Source organism: Kryptolebias marmoratus, linkage group LG3, assembly GCF_001649575.2.
Source record: "Kryptolebias marmoratus isolate JLee-2015 linkage group LG3, ASM164957v2, whole genome shotgun sequence".
Lineage (NCBI taxonomy): Eukaryota > Metazoa > Chordata > Actinopteri > Cyprinodontiformes > Rivulidae > Kryptolebias > Kryptolebias marmoratus.
In genome coordinates, this window is record NC_051432.1 from 21,606,815 (window position 1) to 21,628,545 (window position 21,731).

Below are 21,731 nucleotides of genomic sequence, written 5' to 3' on the forward strand. Positions count from 1 at the left end.
GGCCGAAAACCACAAATCATGAAGAAAATAGGAAACACGAATAATCCAACTACTTCGATCCAGCGACACCTCGACTTGAATGAACCAGTGGGCGATCTCCACCTCCTCCAGCCACCGAGGGGCGCTCTCCAAGTCGCTCCGGCCTCCTCTCTTCCACGCGCCGGCGGTGAGGAAAGTCCAAGGGTGGAACGTAAAAACGGGTCACAGCACTCGCGCTGTATACCTAATGCACATCTCACTTTTGAGTACTCGTTGAAGGCATTTTTTCAGACAAATACTTACAGTTGAAAGTAAATACACACACACACACAAAAAGAAACTTCCAAAGCTTTTATAGAAAACCCAGGAATGCAATGCCTCTGGTGTGTTGTGAGCGTGAACACAGAAAGCCCTTTTTACAATTGTTTTCTCTTTGTTTGTTTTTTTAAGTCTTGTACTAGAAACTGCGTTAAGCTCAAATATGCACCTTGTTGTTTCATCGTCGAGTCCAAACGATTTGATCTGCATTTAAACCACCAGGGCCCAGTGTAAAAACAAAAAAACTGTCAGTGGGTTTTGTCCTTTGTTGGGTTTTCGAGCGAAGTTTGTCTCGGTGTTGGGAGCGGATGGTTGTCCCACTTCCTCCCTGCTCTGCTCCGTCCGGCTTCAACAGCACGTTGTAAGTCAATGAAAAGCAGCAACAGGTTCTGCTGGTAAATTAGAAGCAGCATTTCATTGTTTTTTTGTTTTGTTTTTTTTCTTCCCCCAGAAAAATAAAATCTGACCCAACTCCGCCGCCGCCCACCCCCAAAAACAAAAAGGAGCTGCGGCGTTCCCGTCGCTCTGGACGAGTCTGGACCGCAGCTCGCCGAAACATTGAGCTGCTGCAAAGTAAGGAGGTCCTCACATATTTCAACATTTCAACACAAAACCTGATTTATGACCAAAATATAAAACTGATTGGGGTGAAAAACATCCACAAATAGGGGGTGGGGGGGGATAAAATAAAATTGTTGATATTTTTTTTAAACTTTTGAAAAAAAATACTAAACGAATACAGGTTTAATCATTTAGGTAAAAGGAAACACTTACTGTAAAGAAAAATGTAAAACGAACAACTGTTATTTAACTGCAAAAAAGCCATTTTCTCCAAGATGGAGAAAGCAGGATAATATGGAAAATTTAAAACGTTTTATAGCCACTTTTACAGTTCAAGACAGTGATCGCCTTTAATATTGTCACCAAAATTACTAGTATATTCTGAGACGTCCAAAATCAATATTTATATTTAATTGATACAAATTTACATGATAAACCCTTTAAACAAAAACAAACAAAAAAAAAAAACTTGAAACAAAATGCCCCCATTCAAAATAAGAGAGAGAGAGAGAGGCTTCAGGGAACTGCCTCAAAAGAAACGATGCCAATGAAATAAAAATAAAAATAAAAAATAAAAAAAGTGCATAAAAGCAGCAGCATTGTTGGGACAGTGTGGCACAAAAGATTTCTTTAAATAAATCACAAATCTACATAAATCAAGGGATTTTTTTTTTTCCTTTTTCAAAAGACAGTCAAAAAAATTACAGAAAAATGAGTAGAATTAAAAAAAAAAGAAAGTATCATGGAGGAGTTACCTGTCAATGTTTTATTATCAAATCTTTTTGAAGCTTGGATACACTCACCATTTGCTCCAGAGACTCAGAAAATGTCTTTAAAAATGTTTGATATGTTGGTCAACGGTCAACTAGATGACGGCGATGAAGTCCAACACTGGAGAGGACGTCAAACAAGTAAACACAACTTAAAAAATAAAATAAAATAAATTGCACCGAAGGCAACAACCAGAACTTGTATACATGTTAGAAAACATCCTTCGTTCATCCCATCACCTCTGCACCCAGGGGGGAGCCGTCTCATCAGTCTTACAGAAAAAATAAAGAAAATAAAGTCAAATTTTTTTCTCCCAAGCATGTATGATTGGCATTTATCATATGTATACATGACTAGCTTAATGACAAACTACTGCTGCTAGTTGTTAAAAAGGATCTTCATATTTTCTTTTTTTTACAACTGATATCACTTGCACAACAGATTAATGCAAAAGATATACTTAAAAAAAAAAATTAAAAACAGTAGCAATAAAAAACACTTGAAATAATTTATGTCTTTGTCTTTTCATGGAGAAATGCGTTTAGAAATGAACCATTGGGTCACTCTAAACATAGGCACAGTTTAAAAAAAAAAAACAACAACAAAAGAACCAAAAAGAAATTAGACCTTTGTTCTCTATGACCAAGGAACAATTAACATAAGTTATGAACAGGGAAGATTATGATAAAAAAAAGAACCAGAGTATCAAAAGAAAATATAACAAGATGACAGAGTTTAAAATTACAGCAGCAACAGTAAATAAAAAGTCCCAAAAGACATTTTTTGTTTTTGCATACAATTGTATCCTTGCTCACATAATAGATGCTGTAATTACTGTATATACATTGGCAATGGAGCATGATTTCAAAAGGTGAAGGTCTTGCCTCTCTGCTCACAGTTACTCAGTATATATAACTTTACATATCCTCAGTTTTGGCAAACAGGTGGAAAGATTTTCCTCATTAATGATTCGGAATGAAAGATGAGTGGGATTTGTGTGTGTGTGTGTGTGTGGGGGTGGGGGGGGGGTGAACTCTGGAGCAGCACAGAACTCTCCAAAGATACGCCTCATTTCTGCCCGAGGATAGAGAAGGAAACCTCGTTCTCTTCAACCTCCCCCCCCCTGCCTTTTCTATTTGCCCCCCGACACTGATTGTAATGAGTCTGGTTTCTTTACAGTGTATGATGCACGTACTGGGGGGGAGGGGGCAGGCAGGTAAAAGGGCGCAGAGTAAGCAGAGGTTTCTGGGGGATGGCGCTGAGCTGCTCTCGGCTCAGACCATGGCACGGTACGGTCCCTGCATCTTGAGGAACTGGATGATGAAAGAGGGGCCTCCTGCGACAATCTGGGGGGGCAGGTGGGTGAGGGGACAGTTCTCGATGCTCATGATGGACAGCTTGCTGCAGAGGGCCAGCTCAAACGGGAGGCTGTGCAGGTTGGGGTTGTCGTTGAGGTACAGTTCCTCCAAATTCTCCAGTGTGCCTGCAGACGAAAATTACACAGTGTCAGTCAAATCTTCCTCCCATACAAGTGACTGTGAATGTTAGTCCTGGGAAACGCTTACGGATATATTTTCATGCATCTTATTAGGTTTTACTAAATTATGGTACAAAGGGCAGCACTTAAAAGTATCTCACTGGGCTGCAACTGTTGTAAGACTGCAAAAATGTGAGAAAACTGCAAGAAATTAGGCTAATTTTTCGTCGTAGTCTCACCGGTGTCTAAACGTTCACAACCAAGCAACCAGCCAGCCACGGGGCTGCGCTTTCAAAATAAAACAGAACTTTTATGCGTCTAACACCATGTAATACATTCATATAAAGCAAAGGTAAATTTATTTATGTTTAATTTGATGACAAACTGATCCAGTTCTGGTTCCCTCAGTCTGTCGTGTCTGTGTTTCCTTTTCCCGAACATTTGAGCTGAACATATCAGTGACGTGATATCATACTAACCAATCTCCTCTGGAAGCTGTTGCAGCAGGTTCTCACCCAAACCAAGATGGGTCAGGTTGGTGAGGTGGCCGATGCCTCTGGGTAATGTAGTCAGCTGATTATTTGTCAACACCAATTTCTGACAAGAAAAAAAAAAACAGAACAGATAAGTCTTTTCAAAATATTAAGGCAACTCTCATTTTATGAGGTTATGAAAGGTGACAGATTCTTTTATTGTAGGTTTTTTTAAAGTAATCTGGAGCAAAGGTTCTCCGGGCCTTCTGGAGATCTATGAAGGTGTCGTCCAGCTTTTTTTTTTTTTTATTAACTTTTATTCCCTTCATAAATAAATAAAGTATCAATCAATCAAGTTCTCATACCTATTCATTTTCAGAACAATGTCATTTATTTATAAATCCACCTAAAACCGTTCTCTGACCCAGTCAGGAATAAACCAATCTGAAAATGTACTGTAAGCACCGTCACCAGTTGCCTGTTCTCAAGAGAAATTAAGTTTATATCATTTAAGTTTCATCTTCAAAAAGGCCTTAATAAACCATGTTTGAAAGGCTTTAAAAAAAGTATTTCTGCACACACATGGTGATTTGTAAACCAAAAGCTTCACATAAAGTAGATGTAGCAGCAGAAGGCTGATGCATCTTTGCCCAGTGTGCTCCTCAGATATGCCTTTCAAAACGCCACTCATCTGCTGAAGATAGATCTGTCACGTCTCTATTGTCCAACTTCCACCAAAGTTCACGAACACACTGCTTACTGGTTACTTACGAGGTTTCCAGGGGAAGTTCTTTGTGTTCATTTAAACTGTGTTCCTCTATCCTGCAGTCATGAAAAGTCTGAATGCTCTGAAACAACAATTCTGTGTGTAATATGCAGCTACGCACGCAACTACACAGCTATGGTATTTACGTTCAGCATCTAAGAAGTGCTCACAAAAAAGGTATTGCATTATGACAATATGTGGCTCATTCAAACCAGCATTCTGCTTTTGTGCTGGGAATTTGTTTCTACACCAACTTGGTGCAACAGCTGACACACAACCTCCTCCAACATCTTTCTTTGTTGCGATAATTGTTGTACAAGTTACTGCTTTGTAAAATCTAACGCCGCCCTCCCACACACTCATAGTACTGCAGTTAAACAGTACTAAAAGTAAACTAAAAACAGATGTCACATCCTCTGACGTGTTTTTTAGCTGTCACTGTTTGAGGCACACAAAGTAACTCAATACGGCAGCGCTGCAGAGCGAGGCACGGCAGCACAGAAGCGTAAGCGATCAGCAGCAAAGGTCATCATGTAGGCAACGATGGCGGATCTGTATTCATCCAACGCTGTATTATAAACTCAGCTCAATAGTGAACACTTTTGTATAGACTTGTTGCATCTGTTTTTTTCGTCCTGTCAGCGTCTGCTGGCCGATTGCTCCACCATAAAGGCAGACTTGCTGCTGAAACGCAAACATCGAGCAGAGTCTGAAGCTCAGTCAGGCGACTTTTACGCCACGCAGACATTTCACTGTTCAAGATGTCTTGAAACACTGGAGCTCGCCGATGCTTTTTGAATCGATTCAACATGCTGTATCCAGGTCTGTCAGTGATAGAGATCACTCAGCGATTAACCCAACGCTGGGTTTTGATGTGCTTCGGTGTATAGAAGCTGTGAGACAGACCACCCTGACTAAAGACCTACTTTAAATTTGAATCTGGACCTGAAATGGATTTTTTATTTTGCACAGTGCCCCGAAATGACTTATGTTGTGAATCGGCACCATCTAAATAAAGTGAACTGAATTCTAACGTGGTCGGACAGTCAAGCCTACAAAGACTCCTGACAGTTCAGCACAGCAAACCAGTAAAATAACTCTTTAGACTTTTAGAGTGCAACTCTGCAAAAATGTGCGTCAAATGGCTCTGGACCGTGTTAATGTCAAAATAATACAGTTCAGATGTGTGAACGTATTGTGATTTTTTACAGAAACATCAGCTGACAGCTTACTGTGTGTATCTGCGTCCGACCACACCTGGCTGTTCAATGTTTCTGGGAACGCTCTCAATCGGAGCTGACCACGTGCAATCACATCACCCAAGATTAATATAAGGGGCGAGGTCTGAACAGGGATGTAGAGCGATTACTCTGACCACGAGCCTTCCTACATTGGTCAGATCAGGAGTGTCAAACTCCAGGCCTCAAAGGCCTCCGTCCTGAAAGATTCAGCCCCAACACGCCTGATTCAAATGGTTTAATTCCCTCCTCACCAAATCATCAAGTTCTCCAGAAGCACGTCTACAAGTCATCCATTTAAATCAGGTTTTAAAGGAAGAATACGTCTAAAACATGCAGGAGAGCAGCCCACGAGGAACAGACACCTGTGATATAGTTGGTATGTTATTATTCTGTTTCACAGCTACTGAGGTCCTGTAACCACGCCAAACTTTTCTTTTTTAAAAAAGGTTTTATTCTGATTTAAATCTATGGATATTCTAGATTTATTTCTCTTCATAAAATAATCTACCAAATCATTTCCCCTGACATAAGAATGTGTGTAAGACACTCACTCCTTTTTGTAAAACATGCTTTAAATCGTCAAGGATTATGCAAACGCTTTAGACACTTCACACATTTGCATTTTATCTGTCACGCAATGTAATCTGATTTGTCCCATATTTATTCTGCGGCATGGCAACAAGCCCACACGTCCAGGCAGAGTCATAAAAGACCATCTTCAGTGACAAGAAGAACACGGAGTCCTGCAACAGATGGTATGACCCCCACAGAGCACTAAACTCAACATGCCAAGCACCTTGAAAATCTCCAAGTGTGTCCAAAAGAAACTGTAAAGTTTCTAAATCATAAGATAACAACATCACATAATAATAAGATTAACATCTTATTTTGTCTGAGCTGTTTTGCAGAGAGCCTGGAGATAGAAACACCACTGTGATGCAATAAATTGTGCAAAATGTGAAGGGGTCTGCGTTAACTCCATGCCAAAGCACTGTCCACCCCCCACCCCCCCAACTGTGGAGACCAACTGCGATGATTATCTAATGGGTAGACAGCATGTTGAATAATCTGCTCCTTAAAACTAAATCAAATCAACTTTATTTAAAAAACACATTTCAAAACAACCAGAGTTTCACCAAAGTGCTGTTCAACAAATCCCAAAAATAACAGCCTAAAATAATGACACAGATTTTGAGTTTGGGCTACCTTTCCATTGTGTAAACTTGTTTTTTTTAAACATGATTCTAATGTTCCTGTTTCTCATTCTTGACCTCTGACTCGAAATGAAGAAATAAGCCAAAATATATTAAAATCAAAACCCACATTCATATTCTGCGACGTTATGAACAACAAAGAGCGCTGCATGTATGGAAAGATTACCTGCAAATCTTTCAAATAAGCGATTTCAATCGGTAGACATTCCAACTTATTTTCTTCCAAGTCGAGCTCACGCAACTTTCTCAAATTCCCAATACCGTGCGGTAACTTCTTCAGAAGGTTGTTGGACAATATTAACACCTGGAAGACAACAAAGTCATTCAAATTATAGAGTGATCATACACGAAAGTCCTGAAATATATGGAATTATTAGTAAAACTAATGCAATCTCACCAAGTTAATAACACACTAGTCATTATAAAATTGCCAAAAAAAGAAAAAATCCTCAGACGTTAATGTGAATTCACATTTTGTAATCATTTTATATAATTTAAAGATTTATTCAAAACCTGTTTCAGGTATTAAAAGTTCCTAAGAACTCATAGACTTGCAATGCAATTTATGTTCATGACATAAATCAGTAGCTTTACAAAGTCGAACACACTCCTGGTTAATTGTAGTTTTCACAAAACTGTGTGTACGTCTGTGCAGGATTCACCTCTAGAGAGACGAGCCCACAGACATCTTCTGAGATTTTAGTCAGCTGGTTAGTGGCCAGGTTGAGTTCGACCATGCTGGTCCATGTGCCGAAGTCCAACGGCAGGGACGTCAACTGGTTGTCCTGAGGAAGAAACAGGGAACGTTTTAATGGCATGAAAACGTAACTCAGTGGGTCAGCTCAAGGAAACACTTTTTAAGAGGCTCGGCAGACGAAGGCACTGTAGTATTTACGTTACACAGGAGAAAATATCTTCACATGACGTGAAATTAAAAATGTTCAAATAAGGTGTACAAACTTATTCACATCCCTAACTAACGGTGTTACCATCAACAGAAATGTTTTCCAAACAGTAATAATCCTCAGAGGTAAAAAAAAAGTCCAAGACAGACTCCTTTTATACATAATTTAAATTAAGTAGCGAAGAAGCACTAGATGTTTGCACTAAATTTTTAAATTCCTCAAAAATACATTATAAATGCATTTATTAAAAGAAGCTTTTAGACTCGTAAAATACATTTAAAAAAACTGACATCATCAAGAATAGCCAGTATTTATATGTTCTGTACCTCTTAGTTTAGTTTTCAAATGAATAAAACTCAGATTAGACTTTGTTCTGTATAAACGTAAATTTAAAATCACATTCAGCTGAAACAGAATGGATGTGGAAAATGGATTTAACATCTTAAGAGTTTAATTTGTAAAATCTATGCATTTTATATGTGAGGACATTTTTGTTTTGATTCAGGTTGTCTCTTAACAAGGGTCATCTTATTTTCACTCCACAAATACTGTTTCTGAAGGAATCCAATGTTATTACTGCTTCAGTGGTGGGCCGTCAGGGCCTGCAAGGCCTTCTCTGCTGGCCTAACAAATATCTGAATAATTATTATTCAGATAATAATAATTATTCAGATAATAATAATTATTCAGATAATAATCTGAATAATTATTATTCAGATATTTGTTATTCAATAATAATTCCAAATGGTCGGTCTGCTTCCTTTCATAGCCTTTCCCTTGGTTGCGCTGTTTCCAGGCATGGATTTTTATATTAANTTCCACAAGGCATGCTTTAGGGTGTTCGCACAGAACTTTCTTTCTCCTGCGGTGTTTTGAGCAATTTATATCTTTTTTAAAGTCTCTTTTTTTTCATCTTGTTGCACATTTGTTCCTTTGAGGGTGACGGGAAGGTGTGAGAGTGGAGAATAAAGTGTGAAGGTGCTAAGAAAGAGCGGCCGTTCATATCATTTTGCGTGAAAGGAAAAAAACCCGTCCTGTGGATTTTAAGGTTTCGTTAAAGACGCCGTACGCTTCCCACCGTCTTTCCTGTCCTCCTCCATCTTTCCGTCTGCCCGCTTGACTGACAGCCGCGTAACATCCCGTACGTTCTGTTCCCCACCGCAGCTCAATGGAGTGTTTCTGTACCTAAACTGTGCTGCTCCCCCAATCCCGAAATCTCTGCTGCCCTGCCTCGTGCATTCTCCGAGGAACACTGCCATCAATCATCCGTGGCAGCCGCGGCCTAGCTGTCAATCTGCCTGTGTTTGTGTGAGCGTGTGTACTTACGAAACAGACGCCCGCGTGTGCCTATCTGGACTCAAATGGGAAGCTCCATTAGGGGCCCTGCCACAACAATAGAAGAGTAATGGTGTGTGTATGTGTGTGTGTGTGTGCCTGAGGTTGATGTCTGCTGTCATTTGAGTACAGGCCAGAAAACACAGCGGCTGGCAGCTTACCGGCGAGGTAACAAAAAAATGTCTGAAAGCATCACAGGCAAAGGTCCACAGCACTTCACTGCCAGTGAATCTCTGTCTTCCTTTCCCTCCCTTCTTTCTCTCCTCTTCTCTGACACTTTTCACTGTACTTCTTGCTGTTGTTGTCGCACGCTCACGACTCTCGTTTCCGTTCTGACATGCTCTTTGTTCTGCCAATATCAAATTACATATTCATCTACACCATCTTTTATGTCCTGTGCCGTTATTTTGTCATCCGTTTTTCTTGCTCTTTTGCAGCACTTTATCTCGCGATGTGATGAATTCATCACTCGCATCTCTCAAGGCTGTAGGGAACTACAGGAGCATGACATAACAGGTTCATGAAACATTTATGGAGAAGAAGGCGAGGTTATACTTGTGGGGGCTGACATATCTGCCTGCATTTAAGTGTAGGAGGCCTTGGGTAAATGCCTTATGACAGCCTCAGCTAACTTAAATAATCTCCATTTTTTTCCCCCCAAAAAATGATGGCAACAAAACAAGTAAAGAAGTACAAGAAGTGCTGAATTATATCTATATTTTGCACACATCTGTGGGTGAACTATCCTCATAATTCTGCTTCATTTACTAGATTTACTATCTTCACATTCCAGGAGTGGGAAGAGAAATTTACGACCCTGCAAAAATGTAAAATTATTTTAAAATTTTTCTTCTTTTTATAAAAAAGCCCTAGCGCATTGCTGCATTTTATTTTGGCTTCCTGCCCTGAGAACAAGTTCCCACAGCAGCATAAACAGCCCTGACTCGGGTCAAGGAATAAGTTTGAGGTTATTTTTTATTTTTTTGTAAATGTTACTTGTTACAGCATTAATTACAGTATATGTTTAGCACATATGACAAAATAAAAACATAAAATAAACAGTCCTCAGTCAACTGGAAGGTTGGTGGTTTGCAGTGGTGGGCCGTCAGGGCCTGCAAGGCCTTCTCTGCTGGCCTAACAAATATCTGAATAATTATTATTCAGATAATAATAATTATTCAGATAATAATCTGAATAATTATTATTCAGATATTTGTTATTCAATAATAATTCCAAATGGTCGGTCTGCTTCCTTTCATAGCCTTTCCCTTGGTTGCGCTGTTTCCAGGCATGGATTTTTATATTAAAGCATTCAACCAATCACATTTCAGCAATCATTTGTTGCCAGGGTCAAAGAAATCTGCCTGGAGGCCTTCACAATCAGTTCTGCGGGCCCTGTAGTATAAAATAAGTGTCAACCAAGCTGTTTCTTCAACCAATCAGATATTGAGTTGGCTACACCAGGGCCCTCTAGCAGGCGTACGGTGACGTCAGCACATTCGTACTCTTTGATTGGATAGTCAGAGAGCGTACTAGCCAGACCTAGCAAACCGTATTTGTGAGCTGCACGAGCAAAAATATATAGTTGTGTTGATTTGATCGCTGTTTTGTCAACCCAAAATGGCTGAAGGAGGAGAAGAAATGGATTTGGTTGCAGATTTATTATCAAAGCCATTTTCAAGACGGACTTTTCAAGAAAAGCTGGACATCATTAAGAAAGGTCGGTCAACTCCGACCTTATGCGAAACTTATGCCAGAAATACGACAGGGCAGGCTCGACTTTCAGCATTAGCTTCGATGGCCATAGAAAAGGACTTCTTGATGGAACTGAAACGCACGGCTAATCTGTACGACAGAGTAATTGAAGTATTCTTGAGGAAAGAAAGGAGGATGGATTTTGTGTTCAAGTAAAGACATTTTTGGTGAGTGAAATGTTGCTATTTTATATTTTATAAATGATGGTATGGGGTGGGTTGTGCGAGCGCCCTGTGTATAGAGCCTACAGTCCTCGCTGCAAGCAGCCCCAGTTTAAATCCCCGCGTCGGACGGCCCTTTACTGCGTGTCATTTTCTCTATCTCTAATTCCGGTTTCCTGTCTCTCTTCATCTGTCCTGTCCAGTAAAAGGCATAAAAAGACATAAAAAGATGTTTTTTATAGCCTTGAAATTGTTATTGAGGGTGGATTGATTCAGACGGAGCTCTACTGAAGGCCTAGGTGTGAATTGCACGGCCCGCCACTGTACTGCTTGAACAACACAGTTTTTAACCAGCTCAGCATTGCTTAATGCAGTATTACTACAGGTCTTCCCTCCTGTCGAGGGGTGCTTGTTGTTTTGTGCCTGGAAAGATCCCACACTGGAGCCCAAAAACGACTGACAAAGTGCGGGTAACCAGAACCAGGAGGCCAAAGACTCCGTACCTCTGCTGTGCACCACCAGTAACACACTGAGCAGATACAGGTGAACGCAAACTAGCTTTGCTACTGGATGATGGACGGCATGGCTAATCATCATTTATTAAATTCATTTAACAATCAGCATCACACCCTGACTACTGTTAAAAGATATATTCAGTACATATCACAAGTCTCTGGAGTCATCTCATCAATTTTACAGTCAACCGTACCTTCATGTTAAGCTTGCTCAACACTTTGGCTCTGGAGAAGATGCCAAATGGGATCTTGTTGATACGGTTGTGCTCCATGTTGAGGGAGTAAATGGTGGAGAACTGAGAAGGTCCACCCACAGGGTACGACTGGAAGCAGTTCCTCGCCAGTGTAAGACTCGTCAGGTTTACCAAACTAGACAGCAGGCCCTGGCCACGCAGGAAAAAAAAGAAAGAAGTAATGAAAAGTTAGAAGATGCTAGCTCTCTGAAGCCATTAAATATTTCATGCTAGATAAAAAAAGGTGTATAAGAAGAAGCATTCAACCACAGAAGTATGCACAAATTTCTTCAAATATAACAATGTGTGGCTGATATTTCCATACATCACTGATATATAAGAAAAAACTAAACTTTTTTTTAACAGTTCCCAACACATATAGAGATCAAGGCTCTAAAACAAAATTTGTGTTTTCCACTTTACATTTTTAACAACACTGCAGGGAAAAAACAATAAAATAAAATAAAAAATCTGGCACAATTTAACATTTTTTACATCTATATTTAGAACAAATAAAAATGTGTTCCGCTTACCTCTGGCAACACTGAAATGTTGTTATTTTCGAGGTTTAGCTCCTCCAGTTCTCGACATTTGGCTAACGATCTGGGGATCGCTGACAATCTATTATATCGCAGACCTAAACGATTTATGCTCGCCAAATTACCTAAAAAAAACAAAACAAAAAAATGTGTTACATCAGGTGTTTTCATTACAAGTTTTCTGAATATGGCTCTATTCCTAGATTTAAAAAAAAACAACAACAACACATACTCTGAAGATAACACTGCTTTTAAGACCTTAAATGTAAAAAAAATTCTATAAATAAAGTTTAAACGGATATGCAGATGCTACACTTAAATTACCAATAGTTTCTGGGAGGTCCAAGAGCTCGTTGTGCTGCAAGTCGAGGTTGGTTATTTGTGTGCAATTTCCAATCTCCTTTGGTAGATGTTCCAACTGGTTATGGGCAACATCCAGAGTAATGAGGCTGCATAGCTCCCCTGCAGAAAGAGCCACAACAGATTCAAATCAAATTGTTGGTTTCATTATAATTCCTGCCGAACAATTAGCCCAAAACACAAATAGTGAGGGTCAGATCAACCATTATGACCAACCCAACAACAACAAGAAATATTACACTGAGTTTTGTTGGAAATCTTCTTTGTCTGCAGAAGTCACTAAACAAAAGAAAAGTTCATTTTTAACTCTGAAGCACTCAGGTGTTCCTTACCGATCTCTGCAGGTAGCTGCTTAATCTTGTTCTCCCGGATACTGAGCATGGTGAGCTTGGACAGGTTTCGGATGTCCTTCTCTACTGTTGTGATGCGATTGAAGCGCAGGTACAGCGTGGTCAGAGACGTCAGCCGGTAGACAACCGATGGGATCTCTCGGAGCTTGTTGTGCCGGAGGTCAAGCATTCGGAGCTTCTTCAGGGAGTCAAGGGAATCAGGCAAACTGGTCAAGGAGTTCTCACTGAGGGCCAACGTGACCAAGCCCGACAGGCAACCCACCTCAGCTGGTAGGCTCTGTAGCTTGTTGCTATACAAGTAGAGTTCAGCCAACTGAGTCAACTCCTTAATAGATGTGGGCAACATGTGAATGGACCGTTTAGATAGGTCCAGTCTCATTGAATTCTCCTCCCGACACTTATTGAGCTCTTTGATAACTTCTGCATTGCTGGATTTCTTGCGTGTACCTTGTGCCGGATTTGGCCGCTTTATTGTATTGTCAACAGAGAAGGCAACACCCGGTGTTGAGCTGCTTGTGTCCTTCTTTCCGTCTTTGGCATCTTTCCCTTTGGTCTTTGTTTCTTTGCCACCGTCTTTGACTAAGCTGGCTAAAGCCTTGGCCTCCTTTTCCCTTTCTTTACCCGTCGGACCACCTTTGGGGTCCTTTTCCTTTGAGTCCTTTTCTTTGCCTAAAGTACTACTCATGGTGACGTTATTAGTACCCCAGCAGAGATGCTCATGGGACTCTTTCTTGTCAGGTTACTTATTTAGAAACAAAGGGACATAGACAGTCAAGGAATCTTTCAAAATAAACATCCCCATGCAGACCAACACATTTAGGATGACACTTAAAATAAAAGCCAGGTGATCCAAAGGTCTTTTAAAAACTTGTGATAATGCTTTCCTTTGCTAAAACGGCATGAGAGAGTTAATCCTTTGAAGCAGGTGAAGTGTGGCATCCATGGGGCTCATGCTTGAGTCTTTGAACTGTGTACAATCCCAGGACCTTCAGACTTAAGTTCTTTCAGGCTGCCAGGTTCACCGAAGATCTGTTTCAATTCCTCTGGAAAAAAATCACTGTTGGGAAGAAAAAATACATTTTGTTAACATTTATCATTTAAGTTTTATGCTTTAGAAACATTCTTAGTATTTGGGTTTTACTACTTGCTTCCTATCGTCTGTTTTAACTTATGTTATTAAACAGTTTTTGTATGTTTTTTACGTTGAATCTGTATTTGACCTGGAACTTGATGCTGCTGCCTTCAGGCCCAGGACTCCCTTCAGAAGGACATCTTGTGATCTTAATGGGACTTAAGTGGGTCTTAATGGTTAAATAATGTTAAATAAAAAATATTCTGCCTGGAAAGGTTTCTGGGTTTAATATCTGACACTTATGGTTATGAGATTTCTTTTCTTTCTTAACTTTTATGTTTGGTTTCAGTGTTTTAATTTGTTGTTCTCTTTTAATGAAAGAAAACAAATATTTTCTGAAGAGTATAAAACTACATTTTCTTTTTTTCTATCTGTGTTCACCTAAAATTAGTTTTCAAATAACTGAGACCGCTCATCAATATCTGTAACTTCTTGTCTTCAAACAGCAAACATGGGTCAGATTTTTAACATACACTATATTGCCATTTAATTCAGGTGTTCCAATCACTTCCATGGCTAAAGGTGTATAAAATCAAGCAGCTAGGCATGCTGACTGCTTCTACAAACATTTGTGAAAGAATGGGTCGCTCTCAGGAGTGAATTCCAGCGAGGTACCGTGATAGGATTCCACCTGTGCAATAAGTCCGGTTGTGAACTTTTCTTTCTACTAAATATTCCACAGTCAACTGTTAGTGGGATCGTAACAAGGTGGAAGTGATTGGGAACGACAGAAACTCAGCCAGAAAGTGCAAGGCCACATAAAATCAGAGAGCAGCTCTGCGGATGCTGTGGAGCTTAGTGAACAGATGTCACCAACGTTCTGCAGAGTCAACAGCTACAGACCTCCAAACTTCATGTGGCCTTCAGATCAGCTCAGGAACAGCTTAGAGAGCTTCATGGAATGGGTTTCCATGGCCGAGCAGCTGCATCCAAGCCTTACATCACTAAGTTCAGTGCAAAGCATCACATGGAGTGGTGTAAAGCACGCCGCCACTGGACTCTGGAGCAGTGGAGACGTGTCCTCTGGAGGGACGAATCATGCTTCTCTGTCTGGCAATCTGATGGACAAGTCTGGGTTTGGCTGCTGCCAGGAGAACAGTTTTTGTCTGACTGCAAGTTTGGTGGAGGGAGGATTATGGTGTGGGGTTGTTTTCTAGGAGTTGAGCTCAGCTGCTTAGTTCTAGTAAAAGGAACTCTTAATGCTTCAGCATATCAAGATATTTTGGACAACTTCATGCACCCAACTCTATGGGAACAGTTTGGGAATGGCCCCTTCCTGTTTCAACATGGCTGAGCACCAGAGCACAAAGCAAGGTCCATAAAGACATGGATCAGTTTGGTGTGGAAGAACTTGACTGGCCTGCACAGAGTCCTGACCTCAACCTGACAGAACACCTTTGGGATGAATTAGAGCAGAGACTGTGAGTCGGGCCTTCTCATCCAACATCAGTGTCTGAACTCACAAATATGCTTCTAAAGAAGGGTCAAAAATTCCCATAAACCCACTCCTAAAGCTTGTGGAAAATCTTCCCAGAAGAGTTGAAGCTGTTATAACCGCAAAGGGTGGGCCAACATTACATTAAACCCTATGGATTAAGCGTGTGAATGGAGACGGGTGAATACTTTTGGCATTATAGTGTAATAAAAAGTAGGTTTGCAGAGGAAAAGTACTGTTGTAAAAGAAAACATGTAACTCAAAATACTGGAAACAAACACTGTGACATGGGCAAAAAATACATTTGCAACAAACTGCCGTTAATAAAAATCAATCCCATGCTGAAAATAAAGTACACACCTCTGCCTCACAAAATCCAAAGTGACATCTCCTAAATCATAGATATGTGTCAAACTACAAAGTTTCAACAAACTAAAAGAAACTCCTTAATGTAAGCTGCATTATGCAAAAAGGACAAAAATTACACTAACAAAAGGCCTTTATACTCTGACAATATTTCTCTTTTTACACATGGAACAAATCAAAACAACACCTCAACAGGTTTGGTGTCTTGTCTTTGCACCATGAGCTAAGCAGCACTGAATGTGCTATGCCAGACCACAAAAATCTGTTTACTGTACTAAGATTAACCTCACACCAACTTAATTTCAATCAACAAACATGGCGCAGCGGGTGTTGAGAACACAATCATCTTCAACCTCTCTCACTCCAAAGAAAAGGCAAGTCAAAGCACAAGCTTTAAGATCTTTCCAGCACAAACAGCTTTTCACTGGAAGCCTGTCTGCAGTTTTCTGTACACCGACGACTGTATAAAACAGCACAAGCTAAGCTGTGGCAAAAAAAAGAGAAGCTGGTTTGGCTCAGGATCTGAGCTAAGAGAAAAGGTTGAAACTGCTGAGAGTAATCTTTAGAAGTGGCCTTCAAAGTCCTCACCACAACAAGTCACATGACCTTTTGGGTAAAAAAAAAAAAAGTTAGTCAATAGATGCAGCCTTTACATGACAGCATGCTTTAAAGTGTATTATTTAAAAGATTCAGGTGACATCTAACTGTGGCTGTAACAGACAATAATTAGTAAGAAATAAATGAGACTCTCCAGACTAACCCAACTGCTGGAGCCATGATGTAAACTTAGCAGCACAATCCACTTCCTTATATGGTTGTACTCTTCGTCCCTGTCCGACACATTACCGTTGTTGTAACAAACTGCTTGGAGACATCATCTGAAAAGAGTCTGGTAATAAATTTACCAACTAATGTTTTCTACTAAAAGGCTAAAAAGGGAGTTGCTTCTTTTTGTTTTTAACTTTCTAACAGATATACAGGAGTGGCAATAACATCCTGAACATCAAGTTTAGACAAATGAAAGAACTTTTTTTATTTTTTTTTAAATAAAAACAAATGTTAAACAAAGCAGAACAACCCTTGTTTGTGTGCTTCAAATGACTGCATTGTTGTTGTTTATTTTAGAGAAATAATTTCATATTCAAATAGCTGTTACCTCAAAGGAAGGAAAAAGAAGAACAACGGAGACAAAACAATTGGTAATAGTTTTTGTTGGGAAAAAAACACACAATTACATTCTACTTCTGGTAAAGCACTATGAAATCTGACCTTTTTTATTCTTCCTTTATTTTAATTTAGATAACTGGGTGAAAACTTCACACGGGAAAGGCTTTTTTCCCGCAACAGATCTGCATGTATTGCCTCAAAGTAGGCTATATAAGAATAAATATCTAAATTAATATAATGTTTTCCACTACAAAAGCTTTAAGGTGTTCAGGGAGATTTAAAAAGCCACCAAACTCGTTCAGGTGTGTTTTTTCCAACCAACAGTTCAAGAAAATCCGCTCCATGTTCGTGACATCTGCTTACTGCTACTAAACAAACAGCCCATTGAGAGTTGACATTAACTTACCGCCCCACAAAAGCATGCATTTAGCTATTTAGTCAACAATAGGAGGAGGAATAATAATAATAATAAAAATCAAAACAACCCATTAACCGTGTTTACTATGGTGGAGTTACAGAACCACTTTAAGGCTAAACAAATTATTTGTGCTTTTATCGGAAAACTGCTAAATAAACAGCCACTCTGTATCTGCTTACAGCTTTTACATTACAACTCATAATTGTGCATTGTCCTAACATGTGGGTGTGTGCATGTGTGTGTGTGTGGAAGGGTTATTTTTATTATCTAATTGAGGCGCTTTGGCTCCAGATTTTTACATAAGGCCAAACCGACCCTGAAGTGATCCAGCAGCTACAATACTCCCAAGCACTTTTGTCATGACACGGATAAAGAACCACTCAGTTCATTCATGGAGACATGGAGATAAACTAAAATGGAGCTTTGAAGAAAGAAAGAAAAAAAAAGCTAATGTGTGTCCATCAACATCACCACAGAACCACCAGAAAGAGCCGCTTGGACTTGCCACACTCACATTAATGAAGTTTCCATTAAGGATATCTTGGGCCCATTTACTAATACCAGTGAATTTGAACGGGGGAAAAGTCCATTTTAATGCCTTTAATGGTAAAAAGAAGAAGACATGCATCAAGTTAGCTAATATGAGAACAAACAGAAACGGAGTCATAAAAACAAATTTAAATGATGTCGTGTGTCAAGGGGCGAAAACACGAGTGAAACACCCAGATTTGTGCTTTTCAGTCTTCACGCCTGAAATAATGAGGACTTTGAGCTCCACTTATTGTGTGTGAAGATAAAAAAAAAATTGCGAAACAGAGGTGAGGTAGAAGCCTTTGGTTGCAGATACTACACAGCACTCCACATGACCCAGCGAGTTTAATTGCTACGTGTGCAGAAGACGGATTCCCAGAAACAGATTACCGACAAATCGGTAGCCACCCGGTCAGGAAGTCAAGTCCCCTTTGGAGATTAATTTGTTTTTTTGCCGGACACGGACGGCAGGGGAAACCGATACCTGAATCGGTGACACCGTGTGATCGCTAATCTGACAGTATCACCTTTGATATAAACGCTAATAAACCCCTTACGTTGTGACTTAACGTAATCAGCTAGCCAACCCGTTAAAAGCTAAAACAAATAAATGCCAGATGTTAACCATTCGCGGAACCGATCGGGAAATCAACAACAAAGCATACAAAGAGAGGCAACAAAAACCACAAACACCAAGCCTGGCAAAACGACAACAAGGCAGGAAATAACAACAGCTAGGCTAAACGTCAACATCGAAGCAAACGTCAGTTCAACCGTTAGCTAAGCTGCTAACGTCAGCTAGCTTGCAAATTAGCCTACAAGCTAACCGTGTTCTAACGATAGATTTTCTCAAGCAGGAAAGAATAACATCACGTTTAAAACGCATTACACAGCGAAAAGCGAAAGAGCACGCTGTACAGAGCGACGAGTGTCAAATGCTTGATACATCCAGAGCCGAGCTGTGTTCAACGCAGGCCCGAGCGGAGCGGCTGTGGGACGCGGACCGAGCCCGTCAAAAGAGCGAGCTCAGCCCAGAGACGGGGAAACCTCCGCCGCAGCCAGCGGAGCGCAGGCGGCGGACAACCCCCGACGAGAGCAGCCGACAGGGAGAGAGACCGCTTCACGGGCCGGGCCGAGCCGAGGGATCCGGTGAACGCGGACCTGGCTGTGGCGCTCCGTCTGAGCGTCGCTTCCTTGAAAGAAAATAAGTGAAAGGATGGGAAGAAAAGAGAGACAAAACACTCCGAAAAAACAGCGGCCATTCTGAAAGCTGAACAAAAGAGAGCGTTCGCGTTCGCCACCAAAAAAAAAAAAAAGCTCCAACACACCAGCGCTGAACGCACCGTCAACAGAAGCAGACGAGCTCCTTATCTGTTGAATGTCGCCGAACTTCGCTGAGGGCAGAAAAGCGTCCGGCGTTGATGTTGTTAAAGGAAAAAACTGATTTACCTTCAGAGGTGTGACTCCGCCATCCTAGCTGCTTCCTCCTCTTTTCCTACACCGCTGCTCGGCTCCCTCCCTCTCCGGCCACCAAACTGCGTCATTCGCACGCGGAGCCAATGTTATCACGAGACTTGAAAACACGACCGGGGTCCAGCCGTTTCACTGCTCCTCACCGCCTTTCCACTCAAAACCTTCAAAATAACGCGCACATTTGCATTTATCGCAAGTTTTATGTTTGTGTTGCCCGCACGCGTTTTATTGACACAATACGGTTATAATAACAAAGTAATAAAATAATAAAAAGCAAATTATGTGAAATTATCATATTATAAAAGTTAACTTAAAAACATTCAAATAAACAACTTGCAAATCATACATACATATATGCACATATACATATATAAATGCATAGGCTACATATACATGCATATATATAAATATATATATACACATACATACATATAAAAAAAACTTTCATCTCAACCATTTGTTCCACACAGGCGGTTCCACTTTAACTTCAAGCTTGGTTCCTCTACCAGAGGCCTTGGAGTTTGAGGGTTCTTCTCAGTATCTTAGCTGTTCTTAGGACTGCGCTCTTCTAGACAGAGATCTCTGAGGTTGTTCCTGGGATCTGTTGGAGCCACTCTTCCAGTTTGGGGGTTACAGCGCCGATTTCTCTGATGACCACTGGCACCACCGAGGCCTTGACTTTCCACAACTTCTCTATTTCCTCTTTCAGCCCTTGGCATTTCTCCAGCTTCTTGTGCTCCTTCGTCCTGATGTTACAGTCGCTTGGGACTGCTCCACCACCTTAGATGGAGTCTCCCACTTTGACTGTGGGACTTCCAGTCCATACTCGATACAGATGTTCCTGTACACTGTTCTAGCCACTTGGTTATGGTGTTCCATGTATGCTTTGCCTGCCTGCATCTTACATCCTGCTGTTATGTGCTGGACTGTGTCAGGGGCATCTTTACCCAGCCTCCATCTTGGGTCCTGCATGGTATGATAGACCCTGGCCTCTATTGCTCTTGTACCGCCATGATTAGTGTCTCTGTGCTGTCCTTCAGTCCAGCCCTTTCTAGCCACTGGTAGGATTTGTTGATATCAGCCACTTCCTCAATCTGCCGGTGGTACATGCCGTGCAGGGGTTTGTCTTTCCGTGAGGGTTCCTCTTTCTCCTCTTCCACATTGGGTTTCTGCTGCCTGAGACATTCACTCAGCATATCATCATCGGGGGCTTTCTCCTGTTGTACTCCAGGATCTTGGTTGTTTCATCCTGTATAGTGCCTCTGATGCTCACTAGTCCTCTACCTCCCTCCTTTCTTCTAGTGTACAGTGTCAGGGTGCTGGACTTAGGGTGAAACCCTCTGCATTGTGAGGAGCTTTCGTGTCTTGACGTCAGTGGCTTATATCTCATCCTTTGGCCAGGTTATTATACCAGTGGGGTATCTGATGACTGGCACTGCATGTGTTGATGACTTGGACTATGGTCTTCCCATTCAGCTGGCTCTTTAGGACTTGCCTTACTCTCTGCAGGTTGTGGCTGTCTTCTTTGCGGCCTTATCCTGGTTGCCATTTGTCTGTGGTATACCAAGGTACTTGTAGCTGTCCTGGACATCTGTAATGTTGCCTTCAGGTAATTCAACCCATTCAGTTCTGATCACCTTGCCTCTCTTGGACACCATTAAGCTGCACTTATCAAGTCCGAATGACATACCTATGTCCTTGCTGTATATCCTGGTGAGGTGGTTCAGTGTGCATATACAAAAATACCCCAAAAAACTTCCAACTCGCCCTATTTGTTCCACATGAGCAGTTCCACTTTCACTTCAAGCTCGGTTCCTCGACCAGAAGCCCGGGAGCTTGAGAGTTCTGTTCCTAGGACTGTGCTCTTCTGGACAGAGATCTCTGAGGTTGATCTGTTGGAGCCACTCTTCCAGTTTGGGGGTCTCAGAACCAAGGGCTCCGATGACTACTGGCATCACTGAAGACTTGACTCTCCACAACTTAGCTGGGAGTTGGTGCCAACCTTGAGCAACCTCTGTTACATAATGAGCAAGAGACATAAAAATGATACCATGCTGGCTCAAACGTTGCTCTGATTAACAAGGTTTGGGTCAGATGTTGGGTAATCAGGACATTCTAATTAGAAATGGACTACTGGAACAAGATATTCATAAACAAGGGCAGAGAACTCAACACTGTTGGAATTCATATTGATATATATATATATATATATACATTGAGAGAGAGAGAGAGAGAGAGAGAGAGAGAGAGAGAGAG

At 40.9% G+C, this 21,731-nt stretch overlaps 1 protein-coding gene across 4 annotated transcripts; it reads right to left on the reverse strand.

Annotated features, from left to right (window-relative positions):
* Positions 1–315: 315 nt before the first annotated feature.
* On the reverse strand, positions 316–19,583 carry shoc2 (SHOC2 leucine rich repeat scaffold protein). Of its 4 annotated transcripts, none has more exons than XM_017425666.3 (9): positions 19,452–19,583; positions 12,936–14,010; positions 12,568–12,705; positions 12,238–12,368; positions 11,666–11,854; positions 7,463–7,585; positions 6,967–7,104; positions 3,586–3,703; positions 316–3,112 (listed from the first exon to the last, which is right to left on the reverse strand). In XM_017425666.3, the coding sequence occupies exons 2-9, from the start codon at positions 13,636–13,638 to the stop codon at positions 2,904–2,906; spliced, it is 1,749 nt and encodes a 582-aa protein (XP_017281155.1). In that variant the 5' UTR covers positions 13,639–14,010; positions 19,452–19,583; the 3' UTR covers positions 316–2,903. The 4 variants fall into 4 exon arrangements, with proteins under 4 accessions (XP_017281155.1, XP_017281157.1, XP_017281158.1 ...); XM_017425668.3 differs by having other exon boundaries at positions 19,346–19,483; XM_017425669.3 differs by having other exon boundaries at positions 19,331–19,468.
* Between the last annotated feature and the right edge of the window lie 2,148 nt (positions 19,584–21,731).

What these genes read in the sequence shown, in the direction of transcription:
- shoc2 (XM_017425666.3), bottom strand. Translation starts at nt 13,638, where the DNA reads ATGAGTAGTACTTTAGGCAAAGAAAAGGACTCAAAGGAAAAGGACCCC. An exon ending in TGAGCAAGCTTAACATGAAG is followed by an intron (nt 7,586 to 11,665) that starts GTACGGTTGACT and finishes TTTCTTCCTCAG; the next exon opens with GACAACCAGTTGACGTCCCT. An exon ending in ACAGCTTCCAGAGGAGATTG is followed by an intron (nt 3,113 to 3,585) that starts GTTAGTATGATA and finishes TTTCGTCTGCAG; the next exon opens with GCACACTGGAGAATTTGGAG.